General features: G+C 44.4%; 1 protein-coding gene across 1 annotated transcript in view; it reads right to left on the minus strand.

Annotated features, from left to right (window-relative positions):
* LOC140397295 (probable E3 ubiquitin-protein ligase HECTD4) overlaps positions 1-25,844 on the minus strand; it is a 561,188-nt gene that overhangs the window by 523,016 nt on the left and 12,328 nt on the right. The window contains 1 exon segment of the mRNA XM_072486148.1: positions 9,094-9,611. Within this exon segment, the coding sequence (XP_072342249.1) occupies positions 9,094-9,611 (518 nt within the window).

Genomic DNA, 25,844 nt, shown 5'->3' on the forward strand with positions numbered 1-25,844 from the left:
GTCTCTGACCTGCTCCTGTGGGCAGAGTGTCCAGTTCAGTTTCTGGTCAATGGTAACCCCAGGATGTTGATCATGGGGGATTCAGTGATGGTAATGCCAAGGAATTTTAAGGGATGATGGTTAGAATTTTCTCATTGGAGATAGTCTTGCCTGGCACTCATGTGGCGTGAATGTTACTTGCCACTTAGCAGCCCAGGTCTAAATATTGTCATGTCTTGCTGCATTTAGACATGGACTGCTTCAGTATCGGAGCTGCTACAAATGGTGCTGAACATGGTTCACTGAGGATTGCACATCACCACTTCTGACCTTATGATGGATGGTCACTGATGAAGCAGCTGAAGATGGTTAAGCCTAAGGCACTAAATTGAGGTGCTCCTACAGTGATGTCCTGAAATTGAGATGATTGTCCTCCATCAATCCCAACCATCTTTCTTTGTGCAAGCTATGTCAGGAAACAGAAGTAGATTTGGATTATCTATGTTTCTCTTCTTGAGTGTTGGAAGTAAGGTATAGATATAAATGGTTTAATTTAGTGTTTTTGTGTAGAAGAGAGAACAACTCTAGTTAGTTACATGTTAGACAATGTGTTTGCATGTCTGGGGATTTGGTTTCAGTTCAAACTGTGTTTCAATTGTGCTGAGGGAGTTTATGACATGAAAAGTAAAAACGAGCTTGGAGAAAGAATGAGATTTTGTTTAACAACCAGGGGCCACTTTTAACTGGATTCAGGAAGCTGGAGGTGAGAAGCGAGAAAGGGAACATCTCTCAACTCTGCAGGAAAGCTATACAAAGCTATCCAAAGATATACAAAGCTATACAAAAGCAAGCACCAGAGAAGCTTGAAGTTAAGGAAGAGGAACAGCCATTGGATCACTGAAGCGAAAGAAAGAGCTGAAAGTGCAGACCTGGAGGAAGTTAGCATAGAATCTCTAGTGCAGGAGACCATTCCGCCCATCAAGTTTGTACTGACCTTCTGAAAGAAAGAGGCCTACCCAATCCCTGTAATCTCACCTAACCTGTACATTCCTGGACACTAAGGAGCAATAATTACCCCATTTTTTTTTTCCAATTAAGGGACAATTTAGCGTGGCCAATTTACCTATGCTGCACATCTTTGGGTTGTGGGGGTGAGACCCACGCAGATACGGGGAGAATATGCAAACTTTACATGGACAGTGACCCGGGGCCAGGATCGAACCCGGATCCTCGCTGCGGTGAGGCAGCAGTGCTAACCGCTGCGCTAACAGGCCACCCTCTAACCTTAAAGATTTGGATTGTGGGAGGAAACTGGAGCACCCAGACAAAATCCACCACAGGCAGAGAATGTGCAAACTACACACAGTTTAAATTGAACCCGGGTCTCTGGTGCTGTGAGGCAGTAGTGTTAACCACTGTGCCATCCCATCAGAAGTAATTGTAAGATCGGTGTCCTTATTTCCAGTCTTTGGAAATAATGGGTGCTGAGTACCTCAAGTGTGTGCAGACGTTTGGATACGGTGGCAATTCAAGACAAAAGGAATACTGAAAACGGTGTTGGAAAACTTGGAGGCAGAGCCTTGATTCTCAGCTGAGAGAAAGCAGTGTTTGGAAGGATAGTTGGAAAACCTGGAGCTGGATTATTGATAAAAACAGCTAAGAGAAAGCTTGTTTGAAAGAAGATTTTGAAGTGCACCTTTTTGAGTTTGGAAATACTTGATACAGATCTGGGGGAATTTGAGGAATCCAAAGAAGTTTGATTGGATAGCTACCACTTTGTTTCAGAGTAGGATGTTGTCTGACCAATTAGCCTGTTGGGTTAAGGGACTGTGTGTTTACTGAAAATATTGTAGCATCAGATATATTTTATACCCTTTGTTATCCTCAAAATCTGTGTATATTTGTAATGATAAGAGTGAAGGAACACTATTATAGTCAACCTTTAGGGTGGCACGGTGGTGCAGTGATTCGCACTGTTGCCTCACGGCACTGTAGGCAAAGAGCAAAGAACCATACAGCACAAGAACAGGCCCTTCGGCCCGCCAAGCCTGTACCGGTCATGATACCACCCTTGGCCAAAACCCTTAGCACTTCCCTTTATGGACTGAACGGTTCTCTTCATACATCTTCTCTACTGAGTAGTACTTCACTCCATATGCTTCACCTGATGCCTGTCCTGTTTTTTTTTTTATTGTATGGAACGATCTGTCTGGACTGTATGCAGAACAGTACTTTTCACTGTACCTCAGGACACGTGACAATAAATCAAATTCAATCCAACTCACAGGTTAGGGCATTTTGAACTTTGCTTGTGGCATGCATTCTGGCCTAGTTGAAAAATTTGCTGATATATATGTGAAGGCATATATGACAGCAAGATAACTGGTATACATTTCAGAAACAAAAGAAAATCAATTAATTGAATTCCAGGCGCAATGCACACAGCCAGTAATTAGCATATGTCAGACATGATAGCCCAATGACTGCTATACTGGTGACTCGTCTATCTACCAACTGCAGTATGGTAACGCAGAACTCTCCACTTGTTTGACATAGTGATGGGGAACGAAGCCAGAGGATTAATGCTGGAAAAATAAAGTGAAATAATAGAATCAAGCCAGACTACGGATAGTCACATATAGAACATATATAGAACATTACAGCGCAGTACAGGCCTTTTGGCCTTCGATGGTGCGCCGACCTGTGAAACCACTCTAAAGCCCATCTACACTATTCCCTTATCGTCCATATGTCTATCCAATGACCGTTTGAATGCCCTTATTGTTGGCGAGTCCACTACTGTTGCAGGCAGGGCATTCCATGCCCTTACTACTCACGGAGTAAAGAACCTACCTCTGACATCTGTCCTATATCTATCTCCCCTCAATTTAAAGCTATGTCCCCTCGTGCTAGACATCACCATAGAGGAAAAAGGCTCTCACTGTCCACCCTATCCAATCCTCTGATCATCTTGTATGCCTCAATTAAGTCACCTCTTAACCTTCTTCTCTCTAACGAAAACAGCCTCAAGTCCCTCAGCCTTTCCTCATAAGATCTTCCCTCCATACCAGGCAACATTCTGGTAAATCTCCTCTGCACCCTTTCCAATGCTTCCACATCCTTCCTATAATGCGGCAACCAGAATTGCACACAATATTCCAAATGCGGCCGCACCAGAGTTTTGTACAGCTGCAACATGACCTCATGGCTCCGAAACTCAATCCCTCTACCAATAAAAGCTAACACACCGTACGCCTTCTTAACAACCCTCTCAACCTGTAGGTAAACTGGCAGCTCATGAGACAGCAGGGGTCTTGGTTTAATATCTCATGCACCACTGAATGCTTTAGTGAGGGAGTGTTGCACTGCTGTATGTGCTCATCTCTGGAGTGGGACCTGAACCCAAATATTCTGATGCAGAAATATGTATGTGATCTTGACATTTGAGATCAGGCCTGTCCAAGTGAAGCTAAGGTCTAATAGGTCTGGAACTTTAATTAACACCATTATCATGTAACAACTGACCTTTGAGATTTATACTTCTTATTTCTGCAGGAGAAGAGTAACTATTGAACATCCTGCAGCACTTTTAATCTCCTAGTCAAGCCAACTATTTAATTTCCCAAACACTAACAATGCTACCAGCATTTGAATATCAGCCTTCATTGCAAAGTTTGAGATTATAGCCACACTGCACATGCACGATACTGCAGTTTCAAGGCCAAGTTGCAATGACTCTCCCAAGATAAGACACACACCATGACACTTATAGGAAATGGTCTTTCAAAACAGTATCCCGAGAGAATTCAAGCAGACAGAAAAATATGCTCAACTTCCCTGGTTGATCATAATCATTCCTGTTAAATGGAACCCTAACAGAACAGGAAACCGCAGCTGTTTCTCAGGGCTTTTAAAAATCGAAGCCTCCCCCAACAACCCCTTGCACAAGTATGAATATTGAAGCGACGCTGCCTGGTAGAAATCCCAGACCCTTACTTGCAATAAAAAATGACTGGCCCACCAACTCCTGTACTTTATAAATTCAAAACTGCATCAAACAGCAGCCCTAAAAAAATTGATATACCTACTGTTGTGTTTAATATTCATAATGCAGTTATTTTCTGCTTGAATGGATATTTCTACTACCAGCTAATGCTGGAATGAAATTTCTCTCCCCTGATCATTCACCCTAATTTTAAAGCTCTTCATCATCTAAAACTGTCAAGGAAATCATCCCAAATAAAACCAGAAAATGCTGGAACGTATCAGCAGACCTGACAGCATCTGTGAACAAAATACGGAGTTAACATTTTAGGCCAATGACCTTTCATCAGATCTAGCTTTTGTATGAGGTAAATTACCCTCCCTGCAACTGAATCGGACTTCATCTCAGGCTGTTATCTCGATTTCTTGGAATTATCCCATATTTATGCCAATACTGAATTATATTCACACAACATGCATATTATTGCACAAATTCAGCATATACAAGGGAAGCGGCAATCAGATCAAGCTGTCCTCTGCATTTTGGCCAAGAAATTTAGACTAGTAGATGTTGCAACAATGCTCTAAGTTAAGGCTTTGCAGGGTACAATAATTTCAACATTAGAGTAACCATGAAGCTGCCATTTGATAAGAAACGATTTGTAACCGCTAGCTGCATTTATCAGTGCTCTATGTGAGCAAAATATTGGTTATGTTCACCATTTAATCTTCCAAATTTTGCAGTGAACAAAAAAACCCAAACTAGTTTACTATCTGCAAATAAAAAGAGCATCAACGCATTTAATGGAAGTGGTGATGCAGTGAAATAGCCCTCTGTTTGAACTTTGATGCAGTTAAATGCTGAATAACGTTGTCTGGCGCAAGTGAGCAGTCTCTAACCACCAAGATTACATAAATGCAAGTTGATTCTTTTCCTTGATTACACAGGTCTGTGGCCACAACATTTTCACATCAACTGACTACTGATAACAGAAAGCATCAAGACAGCTAATTGTGAGGGTCCTTTTGAGAATAATTGTTTTATACTTAGGCTGTGTATTCAATCGTAACAGAAAATATAAAACCACGCTGTGGGAAGGGGGGGGGGGGGGAAAGAGGAAGGTGAATGAAGAAATATTGCATGGTTGAAGCCATTGTTACAAGGTTTAAAATACCAATCAATGTGTCAGGAAGCAGAGGTAGTTTTAGGTGATCTATATTGGTATTGTTGCATGTTAGAAATAAAATATAGATTTAAATGGATTTAGTTTAGTGTTCCTGTGTAGGAAAGGATAAAACTCTAGTTAGATTCATGTTAGACAAAGGCGTAATGGGGCTTTTTGGTTTCAGTTAAAACTGTGCATCTTGTGTTGAAGGGATTTATGACAGCTAAACACGAGCTTGGAGAAAGATTGAGCTGTTGCTTAGCAATCAGGGGGCCACCTTTAAGAAAAAAATCTTTTTGAATGTGTTTGACGGAATTAAAAGTTGGAACTAGGAAGCTAGAGTGAACCGCTCTCAGCACTGCCTGAAGTAGGAAAGCCATACAATGGGCACAAAAGCAAGTCCAGGGCTAAAGGACAGTTCTAGAAACTAGCGAATGAAGATAAGTTTCCAGGAAGATTAAAGTAAAAAGGAAAAGAGGAACAGGATTCTGAACACTAAAGTTAAGGTTAGACCTGAAAAGGGCAGCCTGGGTGAAAGTGGCTAGAGAAAAGCCAGATATCTGAAGCAATCACAGTGATGTCACTCTGGTTTCCAATTTTTGGAGCAATAGTATTCCATTTGGGACGGAGTACCGGAGAAATTGTGAAAAACCTGAATCCGTGACATTTTAAGGCAAAGAAATATTGAAAGGGGCATTGGAAAATCTGGAGGCGGATTTTGGCCACTTCCCGACTTTAAAATGGAGATCCGCTAAGGATGCAGGGAAATTCAGTCAAACACAGGAAAAACAAGCAGGTGCAAAGTTTCCTATATATCAAAACTTGCAGGAACCCAGACAGCACTGAAACTAACAACCATCTACATATTAATGAGCGATCCCCAGGAACAATTGGAAACAGTTAAGGTAAACAAGGCCAAGCCAGGCTCCTCGGCGCCAGCAGGAGCCAAGACAAAGGAAGGCCAACGGACACTTAGGAACCGCCCAGCGATCAGGTAACAGCTCCAGTATTGGAGAAATCGATCCAAGTGATCAATTAGTCCAATCACTTGGAACCAGGTATGGGATCCACCCAAAAGGGCGCGAAACCCCTGGGGACTATAAAATAGAGTCCCCAGGTTCAATTCATCCTTCTTGGCAGGGATACTCAGCAGCTCAAAACAACCCTTGACCGTGACCTGCCTAGTAGCTGCACCAACCAAGTAAGTCTCCACGCTACGAGATAGGCGCTCCTAGCTACCAGTCCATACCAGCTTTGAAGTCAGCAGACTCAGAATCGAACAAAAGGCCATTTGTTCCCCTGACCTGTGGGCCAGTTCCAAAGCTAAGTATAGGCCTCTTAGTGTTAGCGATAGTCTAGTAAGTGAAGTTTTATACATGAGTAGTGATTGACTGTGTATAATAAATGTGTTTTGATTTGAAACGTACTAACTGGTGTATTGAGTTATTGATCAGCACTTGAACTTGAACCTCGTGGTGGTAACATAAAGATACCTGGCGACTCAAGAGCAAAGGTTATAGAAACAGAGCAAATTAAGTAAAGACACAACGAGCAACATTTAAGAGCCAACCAAAAGTTAGCAACAGGATCCCTACTGAAAACAGTGGAGGGGAAACATTGTTTGAAAGAAGATTCTACGGCATGTCTGTTCAAGAGTGCAGTTTAGAAACACTGAGGTGGAAACTGGAGTTCAGTTGGCTCACTGTGTAGTTTGTCATCTAGGGGAATTTGAGGAGACATCCGCAGAAGATCGATTGAGTGGCATCTACCACTTTGTTTCCGAGTGGGGTGGGGTTTGACTACAGTTAGCCTGTTGGGTTACAGGGATTGAGAGTTTTGTGTGTTTACAGCACAAGATATATTTTGTAACCTGTATTATCCTTTAAATCTGTTTATCATAGAATTTACAGTGCAGAAGGAGACCATTCGGCCCATCGAGTCTGCACCGGCTTTTGGAAAGAGCACCCTACCCAAGGTCAACACCTCCACCCTATCCCCATAACCCAGTAACCCCACCCAACACGAAGGACAATTTTGGACACGAAGGTCAATTTATCAAGGCCAATCCACCTCACCTGCACATCTTTGGACTGTGGGAGGAAACCGGAGCACCCGGAGGAAACCCACGCACACACGGGGAGGATGTGCAGACTCCGCACAGACAGTGACCCAAGCCGGAATCGAACCTGGGACCCTGGAGCTGTGAAGCAATTATGCTATCCACAATGCTACCGTGCTGCCCAAAACATCTGTGAAGATAAGTGGGAGCGAAGGAGTATTGTTTTCAAAGCAAACTTTTTTATGTTTAATAAAAAAATTGTTAAAAACTACTTGCCATCCCTTTGACTATTCCTTTATCTCTTCCAAAGGAAAGCAAAAGTGTGTTTGTGAGAGAGAGAATACATATCAGCAAATCGTTGCTTGGTGGTCTCGACAACAATGTTAATGTTTTTGTGTTCCAAGACTTCTATTCGAGTCCTCATTATTCAGTGGGACGAAGAGAAATGTTACTTGCTCCTCATGGAATGCACAAAAACCTAACCTACTTTTACTTAGATGTCCATTCTCTTTGAGCAAAGGATTGAGCAGTGCCTCCCAATGATATAAAGTTAGGAATTGTTTTCGCAAAAGAGATTTCAGAATAGTTGATTTACGAACTGTTAGATGAGTACCATTTATATTAATGGTTTGACATAATATGCACAATATCAGAATATTGCAATATACACACCTGATGACATGGACACCAACATTTGCATTGCAACAAGAGCAGGAAGATTAGGCACTGAATCAACTTGCTCTTGCTCACAGACATTCATTTGGAGTGGAAGGCTCAGAGGTACCCTTGACAGGATAGATACTGAGGTTGCTTCCCCTTGTGGAAGAGTCTAGGACAGAGGGCACAATCTAAGGCTAAAGGGTTGGCCATTTAAGACAAAGATGAGAAGAAATTTCTTCTGAGGGCAGTGAATCTGTGGAATTATTTATTGCAGAGGACTGTCGAGTCTGAGGTGTTAAGTATGTTCACGGCCAAGATAGACAGATTTTTAATCAATAAGGGAATCAAGGGTTATGTGGCTAAGGCGGGAAAGTGGAGTTGAGGATTGTCAGATCAGTCGTGCTCTCATTGAATGGTGGAGCAGACTCAATGGGCTGAATGGCCTACTTCTGCTCCCATGTCTTACGGTCTTTGGTCCAACCACCCAGATACAATGTTTGTGTTGTTTGTTGCTTTTCAAACTATCCATGGGTTGTTTTCTGCAATCTCCTCCTGATAAATAATTTGGATGTTTGGGAAGGGGATATCCAAATGGGTCACCTTGATGCTTTTTGAACTCCAGATAGGATATTTTGCACTGATGGCCTTTGAAGTATAGTGTCCCACGGTATTCTTGGTACAATGCCAGACTAAAATACTGAATGGTAGTCCATCAGGAAGAACTCAGAACAGGTAAAATTAAAAAGTAAAAATTACAAATTCTTAAAATCTGAAATAGTAAGATATATAACAGGTCCATCTGTAAAGAGAAAAGACAGATGATGAGGTTTTAGATGTGCAACTTGTCTTCTGCTTATGGGTGTTGACTGACACTATTACAAGCATTTTCTGTTTTTATTTCAGGTAACTCGTACCAGATATAATGACTATAATGAAGCGGCTTATGAACTGCCCCTCAAAACATCAGTAGATTGACATGGGCAGGCTGTGACATGTATAAAAAGAGATAACGTTTCCCAGGGAAATTGGAAGACATGAATATTGTCGATCATGAATACAAGTCTCAGGTCAGTGATGAAAACACTCAATGTGGCATTCATTTTTATTACGTCAGTGTTTTCCCGTAGCTATCTTTCACAGTACAGGGTACGCCGAAGATGATAATGTCATTGAAGGCATTGTAAGCGAGTATATGAAAAATATTTCCAGTTATTACAATTTAAAGGTTTGACAGAATGCTCCTACCTTGCACAGGCAAGAGCTACCAGTGCAGCTGCAGCATTTTCTTTCTGTTTCCATGGGACTGATTGACCCAAAGCAGGTGATTCTTCTAGCCAGGAGCAGAGCAGAGCCTCCAGACCATTCAGACAGTCAGCAGGTTCTTTTGTGAGGCTCAGGGGCTGGCAATCTCTAAGGCAGTTCAGGAGTACCTCAGCAGTGATGTTACACAGAGATGGGTCCGTTTTACTTTGTGATTGGATCAGAGGAAATACTAATAATAGGCCCATGCGAGAGGTAAATGGTGCCTGTTCTGGTTGTTGCAGCAAACCCTGCCGCTTGAGCAAGGACATGGTCTCTTCGTCACTGGAGTTTTCACGCTCATGCTGTTCTTCAAGTGCTAACTGTCGTTGTGCATTCCACAGGCCTCGAAGTGCATTGAGACGGTATTCAAGTAGTCGTGCATATGCGTTACTCTGGTTCCCACACACAGCTCGTAAGCGTTCTGCCAGCTCTTCAGGATTTTTGGTTTCAAATGTCAATATCTGAAAATTGAACAATGAACATTTGTCAAGAGTCAATTTTACAGCACAGAAAGAGGACTTCCTCCCATCGTGTCTACACCAGCCATCAAACATGAATCTATTCTAATCCCATTGTCCACCACTTGGTCCGTCGACTTGCACGCTATGGCTTTTAAAGTACTCATCTATATGCTTAAATCTTGTAAAAGGTTCCCGCCTCAATCACCCTTTAAAGCAGTGTGGTCTAGATTCCCACCACCCTGTGGGTGAAAAGGGTTTTCCTCAAATCCCTCACCTTAAATTTATGCTTCCTGGTTAATGTCCCCTCTACTGAGGGGAATGTTTCTTTCTGTCTGCCCTATCTATGTTCCTCATAATTTTGAGCACCTAATAATAATCTTTATTATTCTCACAAGTAGGCTTACATTAACACTGCAATGAAGTCACAGTGAAAATCCCCTAGTCACCACACTCCAGCGCCTGTTCGGGAAGGAGAATTCAGAATGTCCAATTCACCTAACAAGCACATCTTTCGGGTCTTGTAGGAGGAATCCAGAGCATCAGGAGGAAACCCACGGGTCCCCATGGAGAACGCGAAGACTCCGCAGAGACAATGACCCAAGCCGGGAATCGACCCTTGCGCACCTCAATCAAGTCCCCCCTCAGACTTCCTGCTCCAAGGAGAACTCCAGGCTAATAAGCCTCTCTTCATAGTGGAAACGCTCCAGCCCAGGTGACGTCCTGGTGAATCTCGTCTCCGCCCTTTCTAGTTCAATCATTTACTCCCGATAGTGTGGTGACCAGAACTGTACACAGTAGCTATGGACGAACAAGTGTTTTATACAGCTCCATCATAAGCTCCCTGCTCTTATATTCTATGCCTCAGCTGATAAAGGCAAGTATCCCGTATGCCATCTTAACCACCTTATCTACCTCCCCCTGCTGACTTCATAGGAGTAATAGCAAACAAAATTTGACAATGGCGAAATGAGAAATCTTAATGGAGGAATGAGGGCAAAATACTGTAAATCATACACTGATTCTGCACTTAAAATAAAAGCTTTTTATTTCAAAAGCAAGGAGTCTATTTCAAATTCTAAACATATCAGATATGAAGAGTCTTGCAAGTATCAGCTTCACAGTGCTGTTACCTCTACAGACACATAATGCAGAGTTTCCAAATGATCAGTCTTGTTGAAAACCTACACAAAACCGACAAACGTCAATTAACACGTTTCATCAAGTTACCCCAAATTAGTCAGGTTATTAGACAACAGTAATTAAAAATGGCAATGTTACATAATCATTTGTAACAACGCAAATAAATAACTGATCCCTGTACTCACCACCTTATGATAGTCCTGGTTTATATTTGTGTCACGCAGCATAGAGAACATGAATTGTACACGCAAGAAAAGATGCAGAAGTATATATTTTTTGTGATCACAGTGCTCTAGACAAACAGGGACATCATTCGATGAGCTGCTCCATTAGCTTAATGGATTTATTCAATGCCTGGTACAGGCAGCTATACAGATAACTATATTGTCTCAGCTTCAACCTTGGCCTCTCAACCCCATGCTAGATGACATTTAAATTCCATTGCTGACTGATATCCAGCTCTCATGCCGGAAACTAAATATCGGTAAATGTTATGTGAAGGTAAGATTAAGCTCAATGATGTTAGCAGGCTAAACATTCATGCAAGGAATCACTGCTGATCCCAATCTTCTCAGCCAGCCACACATGCATAGTCATCAGAAATCAAGATACTAAGCTTCTAAATTAGCTTCCACATTTACCTATATAACCATGAGTTCAATTCAAAAGTAATTAATTGACAATAAAATCCACTGGGCTGCTCTGAAGACATACGATGCAATGCAAAACAAGTTCTTTGTTCACCATTTGTTTAAATTCCTTCTTTGCTTTGCCCCTCCCCATCTCTAAAACCGCGCACAACCCGACAAATCTATCCCCTTGAACTCTCTATTCCGAACTCTGACCTCTTGTGAAACTGCAATACATCCACCCCATTAGAGCAGCCCCATTTTTGGCCATCTAAATGCCATGTGCCTGAGCACCTTATAACGGTGCGACCCAAATCATAAAAAAGGAAACTTGACAAGCAATCACAACTATTTTCTATTTGTATTTTACCACGAGAAAATGTATATAAATCAGGGAGACAACTTGAACACAAAATATTACATTTAGTTAAAATTAGTTTTACAGAACATTCCCAACAAATCTTAGTTGGCAACAATCCCTATGGATATTTAATCTATTAAAAAAAATATATTACCGCAAGGTACAGCCCACTGTTGCTATAGGAGGTATTTCACAGGGCTTCTCTCTTTCTTCCCCACTTGGCCGTGGGGATTCAAAACAAAACCTTTTTTCTGGAACTCGACACCTCTCTGAAGGCTGCCCACTTGACTTCTTCACAGTTCTGTCCCAGCAAAGAGCACTTTCTTAACATCGTGCACGGCCACACCCAATTTTCATTTTCCTCTTGGATCTTTTCCCATCATTTTTATCCTTTTTTGAAATTTACCTTCCCCCGGATATATAAACTTTTACGTGCTCTTTATGACCAGCACCTTTGGGTAAAATAACGAACAACATTGTCGATTTATTTATGACCTTATCCCAGCTGCAAACCTCTTCTTACATCATTTTGAAATTTAACAACTGAACACAACAAACCTTTTTCATCTCCTAATACAAATTTCTACCATATCTTATTTACCTGTAGAATATTTAACTCTGCCCTATTCACTTAAAATAAATGTTCTTCACAACCTCCATCTTCTCATGAAAATCTATCTAAAACCTATGTCTTTGATTAATCCATCAATCAACCCTCCTTTGGTTTCTGCCCATTCTATCTGGTTATGCATCTGTGAAGAGCCATGGAATATTTTTCTGCAATAAAGACTACATATATGCAGTTGCTGCTCTTATCTGGCAAAGAAAATAAATCAGCAAATGGACCTACTGCAACAAAATCATGACAAGTTTCAGCATAGAAGACCTGCTTATGTTTATGGGAATAGCAGGTTAAATTGTTGTTTTCAAGGAGAGGCCTAGCAAAACAGGTCAGAAAGCGATGTTTGGCTTATTGTACTGTCAGATCAAAGACAAGAGGGGTGGCTCAAAAAAATCCCATTACTGAGAAAGACCCTTGTTTAAAAAAAAAAGTAATCTAACTGACTTTTACACTCAAAGCTGTAATTAAATTTTGGGCTGAAGAATCTAATAGCAGTTTTTCATCTCACGGTAGATTCTTACACCATTTGCCAAATCACCAGATATTTTAAAAAGACAATCTACACTGGCATTCATGCAAAGATTTCTTAATTTGTGGTTAATGTCTTGAAGGAACAAAAGAACTGAGCCCCTGGTTCAAAGTGGTCAATCATTATGGGGCCTGAAATTGTACCCAATAAAGCAAATTATACCCATATCAAATGTATACTTTTCGTGACATCTACACAAGTATTGACCCAGGCACCACTGCCTAATAGCTCCTAAAAGCTTAAAATGTGCTTTCAGCATATCAATTTCAGTCTTGGGACAGTGTTTTTTCAAAATGGATAAGGGCAATGGGAAGAGTGTGTGCTGTGATGGGGGAGGTGATGACACTGCGGTACAGTCGCTTGACTGGTACTCCAGAGACCCAGGTAATGCTCGGGAGACCCAGGTTTGAATCTCACCACGACAGATAGTGGAATTCAAAATAAAATATCTGAATAACCATGAAACCATTGTCGATTGTCGTAAAATCCTCCATGTTGAACATTTCTTGGAGGAAGCATGGAGGGTGAAAAGGGCGCAGAATGTACTCTGGGTGGGGGACTTCAATGTAAATCGCCAAGAGTGGTTTAGTACTCCCACTGTAGACCGGGTCCTAAAGGATACAGCTGCTAGACTAGAACTACGGCAGATCGTGAGGGAATCAACAAGAGGTAAAAACATACTTGACGTCATCCTCACCAATCTGCCTGCCACAGATGAATCTGTCCATGATCATTTCTAGGTCCTCACCCGTCATAACCTCCTTGCCATCAATTATTGGCATGTTACTTGCGTCTTCCACTGTGAAAACCGACAAAATATCTATTTCATGCTTCGGCCAATTCCTTATTTCCCATTATTAAATCCATTCTGACTTGGAAACATATCACCGTCCCTCCATTGTCACTAGGTCAAAGTCCTGGAACTCTCCTCTGAGCAGCACTTCGGATGTACTTACATCTCAGGGCTGTAGCAGTTCAAGAAGGCAGCTGACCACCACCTTCTCAAGAGCAACTAGGGATGGGCAATAAATGCTGGTCTAGCCAGCGACGCCTACATCCCATAAATGAATATTAAAAAAACAGTAATGGTGAGCATGATACCAGGAATATTCCAGTTTAGCACTCAGGTCAAAACTTCCCAGTTCATAGATGATGACACCGTCTTCTGCTCAAATGGAGTTTGCGCATATTGAAGAGTATTTGAAACCAGTGTAAACTGGCCTAGGGAGTCAAAGTAAATCGCATAGAGAGAGGCCATATTCTTTGGGAACTGGGCCAACCGATCCTTTGTCCCTTTCACCAGTAGGTCAAACTGCCTGAAGGTGCTGGGGATGTTTGGAGGGACCACAGCATGTGCTAGAAACTGAAAGGAACATATAGTCTGGCTAAAACAGAAACTAGCTATGTTGGAGAGGCATTATCGTAGAATTTACAATGCAGGAGGCCATTCAGCCCATCGAGTATGCACCGGCTCTTGGAAAGAGCACCCTACTTAAGCCCACACCTCCACCCTATCCCCGCAACCCAGTAATCCCATCTAACCTTTTTTTCTTGGACACTAAGGGCAATTTAGCATGGTCAATACACCTAATCTGCACATCTTTGGACTGTGGGAGGAAACTGGAGCACCCAGAGGAAACCCACGTAGACACGGGGAGAATGTGCAGACTCCTCACAGACAGTGACCCAAGCTGGAAATTGAACCAAGCCGGAAATTGAACCTGGGACCCTGGAACTGTGAAGCAACAGTGCTAACCACTGTGCTACTGTGCCACCCATTCTCTCTCAATTCCATGAAGGAATCTGGTCATCTGGTGCTTGGCAGCCTTGGTGGTGTGCAGGTCAGGCCCATGCCCCCTCATGCACCAATGTAGTCTCAAGCCATCTTCTGCTTTATCTGGAGATCTGAAATGGACCGTAGCCGCAGAGACACATACACAAAGGGAATTCAACCTGGCTCTCACCTTGATGGCCACCTTTGTGTGCGGCTGCAAACTGTGCAATGACCCTAAATGCAGAAACACCAAGTGTTATGTGCTGAGGTTTTATCTGTCCCCAGTGTTGCAAAGGATGGGTCTGGTCTTGTGCTGTGGAACACACTAATCAGTTGGCACGTGCACTACTAGTCTCTTGGGGAAAAGTTTATGCAGAAGAAGCTGTTTGACCACAAGTCCATCAGGCAGTGGTGTTTAAGTTTAAGAACCTCGAGACCCTGTGAGAAAAGAAGCTGGTGAATCCTTTTGAGTGGTTACCTGGGCAGACTGTCAAAAGCTATTTGAAAGAACACTTCACCAGAGCTTTCAAACAAGCACCTCAACGTAGCTTGGCTGATGGTCACCCACCAAATCCCTCACGCATGTCCAAAATCTCAACTCAGCATGTTGCCTTTGAGGCGGCTGCTCTGGAAACACGACCATCACCCACCTCTTTCTGAAAGGTACATGGAAAAGCAGGCCTTGAAGGAGATGCAGTACCAGGATATTGTTGCTAACTTTTGGTTGGTTCAATTGGCTCGGTTTTATAACCTTTGCTCTTGAGTCGCCAGGTATCTTTATGATACTGCCACGAGGTTCAAGTTCAAGTACTGATCAATAACTCAGTACACCAATTAGTAAGATTCAAATCAAAACACATTTATTATACACAGTCAATCGCTACTCATGCATAAATTCTACTTAACAAACTATCTCTATAACTAACAGGTCTATACTTAGCTTTGGACGGGCCCACCAAGTCAAGGGAACAAATGGCCTTTCGTTCAGGTCCTGAGTCTGTAGGATTCAAAAGCTGGTATGAACTGGTAGCTAGGAGCGCCTATCTCGTAGCAAGAGTTGACTTGAGACTTACTTGCTTGGAGGCAGCTTGGGCAGTTCACCCTCGAGGGTTGATTCGCTGCTGAGTGACCCTGCCAAGAAGAACGATTTGAACTTGGGGGCTTTACTTTACAGTCCCCAGGGGCTTCCCGCCCTTTGGGGCAGACCCCGTACCTGGTTCCAAGTGATTGGACTACTTTCTGATCACTTGAATCGATTTCTCCAATGCTGGAGCGGTTCCCTGATCGCTAGGCAGTCCCTAAATGTTCGTTGGTCTTCCTTTGTCTTGGCTCCTGCTGGCGCCGAGGAGTCTGGCTTGGCTTTGTTTACCTTAACTGTTGCCATTGTGCCTAGGAATCGCACATTACTATGTAGATGGCTGCTACATTACTATGCAGATGGCTGCTGGTTTCGGTGCTGTCTGGTTGTTTTGCAGGTTCCAATATACATGTTTCTGTATTTGCTAGTCTTTGTCGGTGTTGGCTGAATTTCCCTTCAGCCTTTGCGGTTCTCCATTTTAAGTCGGGAAGTGGCCAACTCAGGTGGCTACAATATCACTGCAGGGATTCCTCAGGGCACTGTCTTAGGCCCAAACATTTTCAATCGCCTCATCAATAACCTTCCTTCCATCAATAGGTCAGAAGTGGAGATGATTGCTGATGACTGTACAATGTTCAACATCATTTTCGATGCCTCAGAACATGCCATTAGCCATGAAAGGTAGCTCACGCAAGAAATCCTCGATTACAACCTTTAACTCCAGCAAATCGGCATCAAAAGTATTTACAAACCCCCAGTCTAACCACCCCCCCCCCCAATTCCGCATCGTTGAGGGGGAAAAAATGGGGAAACATTAGACGCCCAGTCGCAAGACCAGCAAGGACAAGGGAGGGAAACCTCAGCCTCGGAACCGATAGCCACACGAGGTGGGATGGAACCAGGAACGGCCGACCCCACAGAGTTCTCAACGCAGATCCAGGCGCTGATGGACAAAATCATGGGCTTCATCATCTCCGAGCTCCAAAGACACAGGGAGGAGCTCAAGAAAGACCTCCTGGCAGCCATCAAGACAGCAGTGGAGGCTGCAACAGCCCCCAAGAGGGTAGCAATGGCCAAGATGGAGCGGTGGCAGCAAGCGACCTCGAGAAGGCCACCAAGCACCAAAGGGACCGGATTGCGGCACCTCGAAGCAGAGGTGACTAGCTCGATTAAGACCCAAGAAAACAAAGCGCAAAAAAGGGGCGGGGTCACAGGGAGGGTTAATGCCAACGGGGATGGAGGTGGGGGGGTGAGCGAGAGCGAGATGGCAAAAGAGGAGGAAGCAGTTTGTGGTCATTTTGAACGGCCCGAGAGCAAGGGCATACCCGATTGGACAGGACCAGGCTCACAAGGTGAATATGGGTAATCCCTACATGGAATGTGAGGGTCCTCAATGAGCCGGCAAAGAGATCCAGAGACCTCGCCCATCTGGGGATGGGTGTAGTCTTCCCATAGGAAACACACCTGAGACAGCAGGACCGACAGCGAATAAGGAATGATAATAATAATCTTTATTATTGTCCCAAGTAGGTTTACATCAACACTGCAATGAAGTTCCTATAAAAAGCCCCTAGTCACCACATTCTGGCACCTGTTTGGGTACACTGAGAGGGAATTCGGAATGTCCAATTAACCTAACAAGCATGTCTTTGTGGGAGGAAACCAGAGCACCCGTAGGAAACCCACATATACACAGGGAGAACAGTGACCCAAGCTGAGTATCGAACCTGGGACCCTGGAGCTGTGAAGCAACAGTGCCAACCACTGTGCTACCGTGCCACCCATGGCAGGCTAGAACAAATGTTTCATTCATTTTTCGACACTAAGACAAGGGGGGGTGCAAAGAATAAAGAACAAAGAAAAGAACAGCACAGGAACAGGCCCTTCGGCTCTCCAAGCCCGTGCCGACCATGCTGCCCGACTAAACTACAATCTTCTACACTTCCTGGGTCCGTATCCCTCTATCCCCATCCTATTCATGTATTTGTCAAGATGCCCTTAAATGTCACTATCGTCCCTGCTTCCACCACCTCCTCCGGCAGAGAGTTCCAGGCACCCACTACCCTCTGTGTAAAAAAACTTGCCTCACTTCCGGTGACGGCGGGCGGGAGGCGGCCGCACAATGGAGGGCTCCCGTTCGGGAACGGCATTTTCGGGGCTTTAAGCCCAGTCCCAGGGTCCACGGAGGCAGCAAAAGCAGGAAGAAACAGTAACGGCACAGTGAATAAGAATGTCGAGGGTAAGCAAAAAATCGTCCGTAAAGAAAACAGCTGAAGGTCCGTCAGGGAGTGGAAAGGTCACCATGGGGTCACCAAGGAAAATGGAGGCTGGAGCACCAGTGGAGGTCGCATTGCTTACGGCTGAAGAAATAACGAAGGTGATGGCTGTGGAATTCGAAAGACAGTTTACAAGATACATGGAGACAATGAGGAAGGAGATGAGAGAGGTTTTGAGTGCACTGGTGGAGGAGGCGATTTCCCCGGTAATGACGGCGGTGGCGAGCGCAGTGGCAGAGGTGCGAGAGCAAGGGGAGGAGACATTATTGCAGCACGGTTATCAATTTGCCTCGATGGGGAAGGAGATGCGGAAGACCTGGAAAACAGATCCAGGCGACGGAATTTGAGGATTGTGGGGCTGCTCGAAGGAGTTGAAGGACCGAGGCCGATTGAGTATTTTGCCGCGATGCTGACAAAACTATTGGGGGAGGGGGAGGATCCCTCCCGATATGAACTGGATCGGGCTCATTGTCGTGGAGGCCTGTACCAATGGCGAGTGAGCCGCCAAGGGTAGTGACTCTGTGCTTCCGTAGGTACAGTGTGAAGTAGAAGGTCCTGAGCTGGGCCAAGCAGAAGCGGGTGGTGCAGTGGGCTGGAGCTGGTATACGTGTATACCAGGACTTTACGGTGGAGCTGGCGAGGCGGGCTGCCTTCAACTGGGTGAAGAGGGCACTGTACATTAGCAAGGTGCTGTGCGGCATTGTATATCCAGCGAAGCCGAGGGTGACTTACAAGCTCAGGGACTTTTATTTTGGAACTGCGGAAGCAGCGGAGGAGTTTGCGAAGGCAGGACTGTGGCAGAACTGAGAAATTGAGATATGGCCATGTGCCGATGTGACCTCGTGACTAACTGTATTTTCTTCTTTTTTTGTTTCACTGCGTGCGGGTGTATGGGCTAAAGGAGCCAATGTTGTATATATTTGGACAAGGGAAGTCATGGGACTTTCACTCGAAATGAGGGCTCTTTGGGGTGTGGTGGATATGCGGGGTTTGTGTGCTAAAAGGGGATTTCTGAGTTTTCCTAGGGCCGGGCAAGGGGGAAAGGGACCCGGGCGGGGGCCTCCACGCTGGCCGGTTTAAGCCGGCCAGTGAACGGGAGTGAGGTGGGGGGAGGAGCTGCGGCCATTGGAGCCTGGCAGAACAGGGTCCGAGTGGTCTAGCCGGGGTGGAAAGTTGGGGGGAAGGAACAGAGATTGGGCGGGGGGGGGGGGGGGAGATTTACAAGAGGCAGTGGACGGGAGGAGTTGGAGACTTTGGGGGGGGGGGGGGGGTACAACTCTTGGGTATCATGTACGGTACTCTTTCAAAGGTTGGAAGGCGTTGAGTGGGGGGGGGGGAGGGGGGGGGGGGAAAAAGAGAGAGAGAGAGAGAGAGAGAGAGAGAGAGAGAGAGAGAGAGAGAGAGAGAAAGAGAGTGGCCTCTACAGGTCAATGGTGACCATGGCGGTCCCGGACTCCTTTTTCTTTTTCTCCTTTGTTTTTTGTTGCCACCGTGGGAGGGTTTGTTTTATTGGATGCATATATTGACAGGTGGGCCATTGTTTGGGTTGGTGGGAGGATGGGATCTGTGGGTGGGGTGTAAATTTTGAAGGAAAATGTGAAAATTAAAAAAAAAAAAAACTTGCCTCATACATCTACTCTAAACCTTGCCCCTCGCACCTTAAACCTATGCCCATAGTAATTGACCCCTCTACCCTGGGAAAAGCCTCTGACTATCCACTCTGTCTATGCCCCTCATAAGTTTGTAGACTTCTATCAGGTCGCCCCTCAACCTCCGTCGTTCCAGTGAGAACAAACCGAGTTTATTCAACCGCTCCTCATAGCTATTGCCCTCCATACCAGGCAACATCCTGGTAAATCTCTTTTGCACCCTCTCTAAAGCCTCCACATCCTTCTGGTAGTGTGGCGACCAGAGTTGAACACTATACTCCAAGTGTGGCCTAACTAAGTTTCTATACTGCTGCAACATGACTTGCCAATTCTTTTTTTTTTTGCCAATTTTTTGCCAATGGTCATATTAATTGAAAGGACCAGTCTCATTTACAGTGACTGACCCAGGGGCTTGTACACAATGGTCAGCAGGACCCCGGTGGTCTTGGTATATGTACATGGGAGGGGAGGTGGGTGTATTCTTCAGCAAAATACCCCAAGCCACCGATGATTATGTATCCTGCAACCAGAACGGGCAGGTCTCTTGCTCCACGTTCTGGGAGGCACTGAAGACAGTGATCAGGGGTGAAAGTATAGCCTACAAGGCTCTTAGGGACAGGAAAGAGAGGGCAGCCAAGCAGTGGCGGATCGACTTCATTCTGGAAGTGGATTGGCTGTACTCCACGCCCCCAATCATGGACCTGCTGGCGTAAAGGAAAAAGCTGCTGATGGAATTTGGCCTGCTCTCCACACAGAAGGTTGTCCACCAGCCGAGGGGATAAGGTCAGGGGCCCACTGGACGAGACCAGATGGAAATGGGGGGAGGAAATGGGCATGGGGATAGGGGAAGGAATCTGGATCGAGGCACTGCAGAGTCAACTTCACCGCCTCCTGCACCAGGCTACGCCAGATGCAGCTCAAGGTAGTGCACAGAGCACACCATACCAAGACGTGTATAGCAGGTTCTTCTTGGATGTGCAGGACAAGAGCGAGCACCGTCAGGGGGGCCTGGCCAACCACACCCAATTGTTCTGGTCCTGCCCCAGACTCGGAGTTCTGGACAACCTTCTTAGAGGGTGGTGGGGGTCGAGCTGGAGCCATGCCACCTGTGGCGGTCTTCGGGGTGTCAAAACATCCAGAACTCTAGACAGGGAAGAGGCAGATGCCCTGGCTTTCATCAGCGTCACCCAGAGCCTTGGAACGGCTCACAGATCTGGCCAAATTCCTGAGGCTTGAAAATAATATGAAATAAGAGGTTCTGGGGAGAGATTACACGGCACATGGAACAAATTCACAAGCCTCTTTACAGACCTGTTCGCAACTATCAGCAGTTTTTTTGGGCGGGATACAGGGAAGGTCACCTGGAGGGAGGGGAGCCCGCAAGTAACAGAGAACGAACGGTGAGGAGGGCCACCCACAGGAGTGAACACAAACCCCTTCCACAAGGGGAGAAACCAGGGAAACAAACGGACTCATCCTCCCTCGAAAACTCACATTCAAGGGGAGAACAGAAACCGCTTGATTGGTACCCCAACCATGACCTTCAAAAATTTACTCCCTCCATTACTGATGTACAGTGGCAGGCAGCAGTGTGCACCATTGACAAGATGCACTGCAACAACTCGCCAAGCCTCCTTCGACAGCATTTTCCAAACCTACGCTCTCTGCCACCTAGAAAGACAAGGAAATAGATGTTTGGGAAAACCATCACCTGCAAGTTCTCATCCAAGCCACAAACCATCCTGACTTACTTGGAACTATGTTGCCGTTCCTTCACTGTGGTTGGGTCAAATTCCAGGAACTCCCTTCTTAACTGCACTGTGATGTACATGGAATCGCAGTGGGTTAAGACAGATCATCACCACCTTCTCAAGGGCAATTCGGGATGGGCAATAAATGCTGACCTAAACAGCAACGCCTACATCTCATGTGTTAAAAAAAGTTAACATCTGAAAGGATCTGATTTGAAAATTTACCTCATCTTTCATATTCATATGTGGAATAACCTATGTTGGTCCATATACCACCAGGCCTGTTGCTGTGGCCTCCTCAGTTACCTTCTTGCTATAAATATCATTATCACCTTATAAGAGCGCTCTGCTATCATAAGGAGAATGCATCCTTGTCAAATTCTGATGAATATTCCAGCTTCTATAAATATTTTGCATCTCCCAACCCTCTGCGACCATGTGAAATCTGCTCCAGAGTATAACAGTATCAGTATCAATCAATAGCATCCTTCTATTAGACCTCCCTGAAGCAGTAGTGGTTTTGTATTTCTCCAGATTCTCAATGTTGTGGAATCAGCATCTACGATTCACAGCATAATTTTTTTTAATGCAGCATTGCGTCACATTTTACAACTTCATGTTGGACAGCAGGATTTTCTCCAATAACTGGCAAATTCTTGTCCATCCCAATGATCTGGACATTGCATCATTGTTCTATATTTGCAGTTTAGAGACAGTCCAGGCAACACTTTATATCTTCTACAGAGATAGTCATATGGATAGATAGGTTAGCCTCAGTGCTGCTTGATTCACTTGTAGAGTGCAACTGTTAGAATTGGGATTCACATAAAAACAGACAAGTATCACTGCACCAGAGACTTTAGGGGAGGTGACTGAACTATTGGTCAAAGAAGGAAGTTTTACGGGAGTGTTTCTAAAGGACGCGGAACTAAAAGGTTCCCTGGCACTATAAAGCAGCAATGCTAACCATTGCAACACCATGCCGCCCCCAAAATTCCAATTAAGGGGCAATTTAGTGTGGCCAATCCACCTACCCTGCACATCTTTGGGTTGTCGGGGTGAGACCCATGCAGACACGGAGAATGTGCAAACTCCACACGCTCAGTAACCCGGGGCCGGGATCAAACCCGGGTCCTCGGCGTCGTAAGGCAGCAGTGCTAACCATTGCGCTGCCATGCCACCCTCTCTTTATATGACAAACCCTTCATCTCTGGAATCACCTAGTGAACCTCCTCTTAACTGCCTCCAATGCCAGATTTTTCCTCAATAAGAGTAAGTGGAGGGTGGATTACACTAGTGATTCCAAAAAAAACCTGTTGGACTTTAACCTGATGGTGTAAGACTTCTTACTGTGCCCACCCCTGTCCAATGCCAGCATCTCCACATCAGAGCTGGAGGAAGTTACAAAGGTGGGATGAACGAGGATATGGAAGGATTTGAACACAAAACTAGGGTTTTGAAACTTGATGAAAATTCACTTTGGTCACTAACAGGGAAAAGTATGTACCCACATAATTGATCTTGTTTTTTCCCCAGCTTTCAAGAAGCCAACTATCTCCATGGGCTGATAACAGCCTAACGACGCCAGGGTGTTTCTATTGCAGAAACTAGCAAAATTCCACATAAACAAGAGCTTAAGTTTATCAAGTCAAGCAATTCTCATGTCTGAAATAATGCTCTCTACAATACAATTCAATATTTAGATAATTAAATCCCTGCTTGGAAATTAACCACATATTTAGACAGACTCAGCAGAATTACTTCAACGTTGCTGTACTCGGACACTGAAAATTACAAATCAGTGATAACATTGCAGACAACATCTACTCAATGTGAAAATGATTCACAGGGACAGACCTTTGCACATGCAATATATAAAGACTCGTATGAATTAACACATTACAGCTATTCAGTTAAGAATTGTAAGTGTCTAATGTGATAGTGCATTTTACTCAAGTTTGAGACCATTCAGAAATCATTTACTGGGCCATTGAGCTACAATTCACAAGTTTATGAGTTACATGTATAGCTATAATCAGCAAAGCCAAGGCACATATTTACTCAAGACTCTGATTTAATATCTCCTTAAAGAGTTGCTTACATTATATCAATAGCAATAAAGGGAAACAAACAATGAATTGCATGACAATTCTTCTATAATAACCACTTTTGGGGCTTCTTCTGATTGTTCATCACTAATAATGTCACAGCAAACTGTGCTAATTACTGATATGAGAAGTACATTAGCAGATATTTTATCACCGAAGTGCTTCCAAATATCTTCAGCAAGTTACAAGCGCCCAAATTTCAGAATACTGAAAGAAAACTGTAGGACTATGTACAATATCAGCATTCCCAAAAGACTTTTAAATAGATTTTTCTTTAAATGTTCATTGAGTGTATTTCATTACAAACGTGTATCAAAACAGGTTACAACACAAACACCCCAGCAATCAACTGTAGTCTGTACAAATTTTTTCCCATTATCACCCTTTCTCCCCCTACCACCGCCCCCCCCCCCCCCCCCCCCCCCCCCACCCAAACGACAAACAGCTCCTCAAACACGGTCACAAACATCCCCCACCTTTTCTCAAGCCTCTCTGCAGAGCCCCTTAACTCATATTTTATCTTCCCCAACCGCAGGAAGTCGTACAGGTCACCCAACCAAGCCGCTATCCCCGGTGGCGATGCTGACCGCCACTCCAGGAAAATTCGCCACTGCGCAATCAGAGGCAAAGGCCACGACGTCGGCCTTCCTCCTCTCCATAAGCTCTGGCTTCTCTGAAACCCCAAATATTGCCACCAAAGGGTCTGGGTCTACCTCCTCCTCCACTATCCTGGTTAAGACTGTGAACACTCCCGCCCAGAATCTTCCCAATATTTTGAGACCCCAAAACGTATGCACATGATTCGCTGGCCCCCACCTACACCTCTCACACTCATCCCTTACCCACTGGAAGAACCCACTCATTCTCATCCTGAGTCATATGCACCCTGTGCGCCACCTTGAACAATATCAGTTCATTGAGAACTTGATGGAAGAAGCAATTCACAACGTGATGGAAGTCATTGATGCCCCTTAATCCAGCAAGACTATCAGTTCAATGCAAATCCAATTCAGCGGACTCTCCAACCTGAAAATTCCTTGAGGACACCAGTACTTACTATTAAAAGTATCAATCCAATAGAAGAGCTCCAACTTCTGCTTTACAACATTCTGAATGCATCTGCACTAACTGTAGTGTTGCATCACATGAACACTATAAATTAAAGAAGAAAAATACAGCACAGGAACAGGCCTTTCGGCCCTCCAAGCCAGTGCCGATCATGATGCCCCAACTTTAAAAAAACCTTCTGCCCTTATTCTGTCCATATCCCTCTATTTCCACCCTATTCCTGTACCCATCCAGGTGCACGCCCCAGGCACCCACCACTCTCTGCGTGAAAAACATACCCCGCATATCTCCCTTAAACTTTCCCTCCCACATCTTGAACCTGCATCCCCTTGTAATTGACACTCCCACCCTTGGAAAAAGCCTGACTATCCACCCTGCCTATGCCTCTCATGACTTTGTAGACCTCCATCAGGTCTTCCCTCTGCCTCGCTCTTTCCAGTGAAAACAATCCTAGTTTATTCAACCTACAAACCCAGTTTATTCAACATCTCACACATATGAAGAGCAAACTGAAGCAGGTAGGGCACTTTATTTTGAAGTCACCAGGTCTCAACACCCAATAAATATGCCACAGGTTTTGTGCAACCATAAGTGCTTCACACCAATGTAATAAGTATGCGGTACAAAATCACCTCAGATACAAAATGCAGTGCAACATGAGGCAAGACATAGGATAAAACTCATGATTCAATGCATGCAAAGTTCTTCATCACAATTGATCCTCCTTATCCAAGAGGGACTCCAATTGATCATACAAAAATCAGACCACATGTTAATTTGCATTTATTTTTAATTTCATGGAATGCGAGCATCGCTGGCAAGGCCAGGATCTGCTGCCCATCTCTAAATGCTCTTGAAGAGGTGCGGAGCAGCCCTCTTGAAACAATGCAGTCCATGAGATCTAGGTCCACAAAAAGGGATATTAGGGAGTGAGTTCCAGGTTTGTGATTCAGTAAGTGAAGGAACGGCAATATAGTTCAAGTGAGGATGGTGTGTGACTTGTAGGGGAAGTTCAGGTGGTGATTTTCCCATGGATGTGCTGCCCTTTGTCCTTAGAGGAGGTAAAGGTTGGAGACTTGGTGAGTTGTTGCATTGTGTCTTATACGTACACTCCGTCACCATTATAGAAAGAGTGAATGTTAATTTAACAAATATTAAGTTTTAAAAAGGGAGGGGAGAATTGATTTCTAATATCTGGAGAACATTACCCGAAATGGTGATGGAACCAGATTTGATAAAGAATTTTAC

This window comes from Scyliorhinus torazame, chromosome 1, assembly GCF_047496885.1.
Source record: "Scyliorhinus torazame isolate Kashiwa2021f chromosome 1, sScyTor2.1, whole genome shotgun sequence".
Taxonomy (NCBI): Eukaryota; Metazoa; Chordata; class Chondrichthyes; order Carcharhiniformes; family Scyliorhinidae; genus Scyliorhinus; species Scyliorhinus torazame.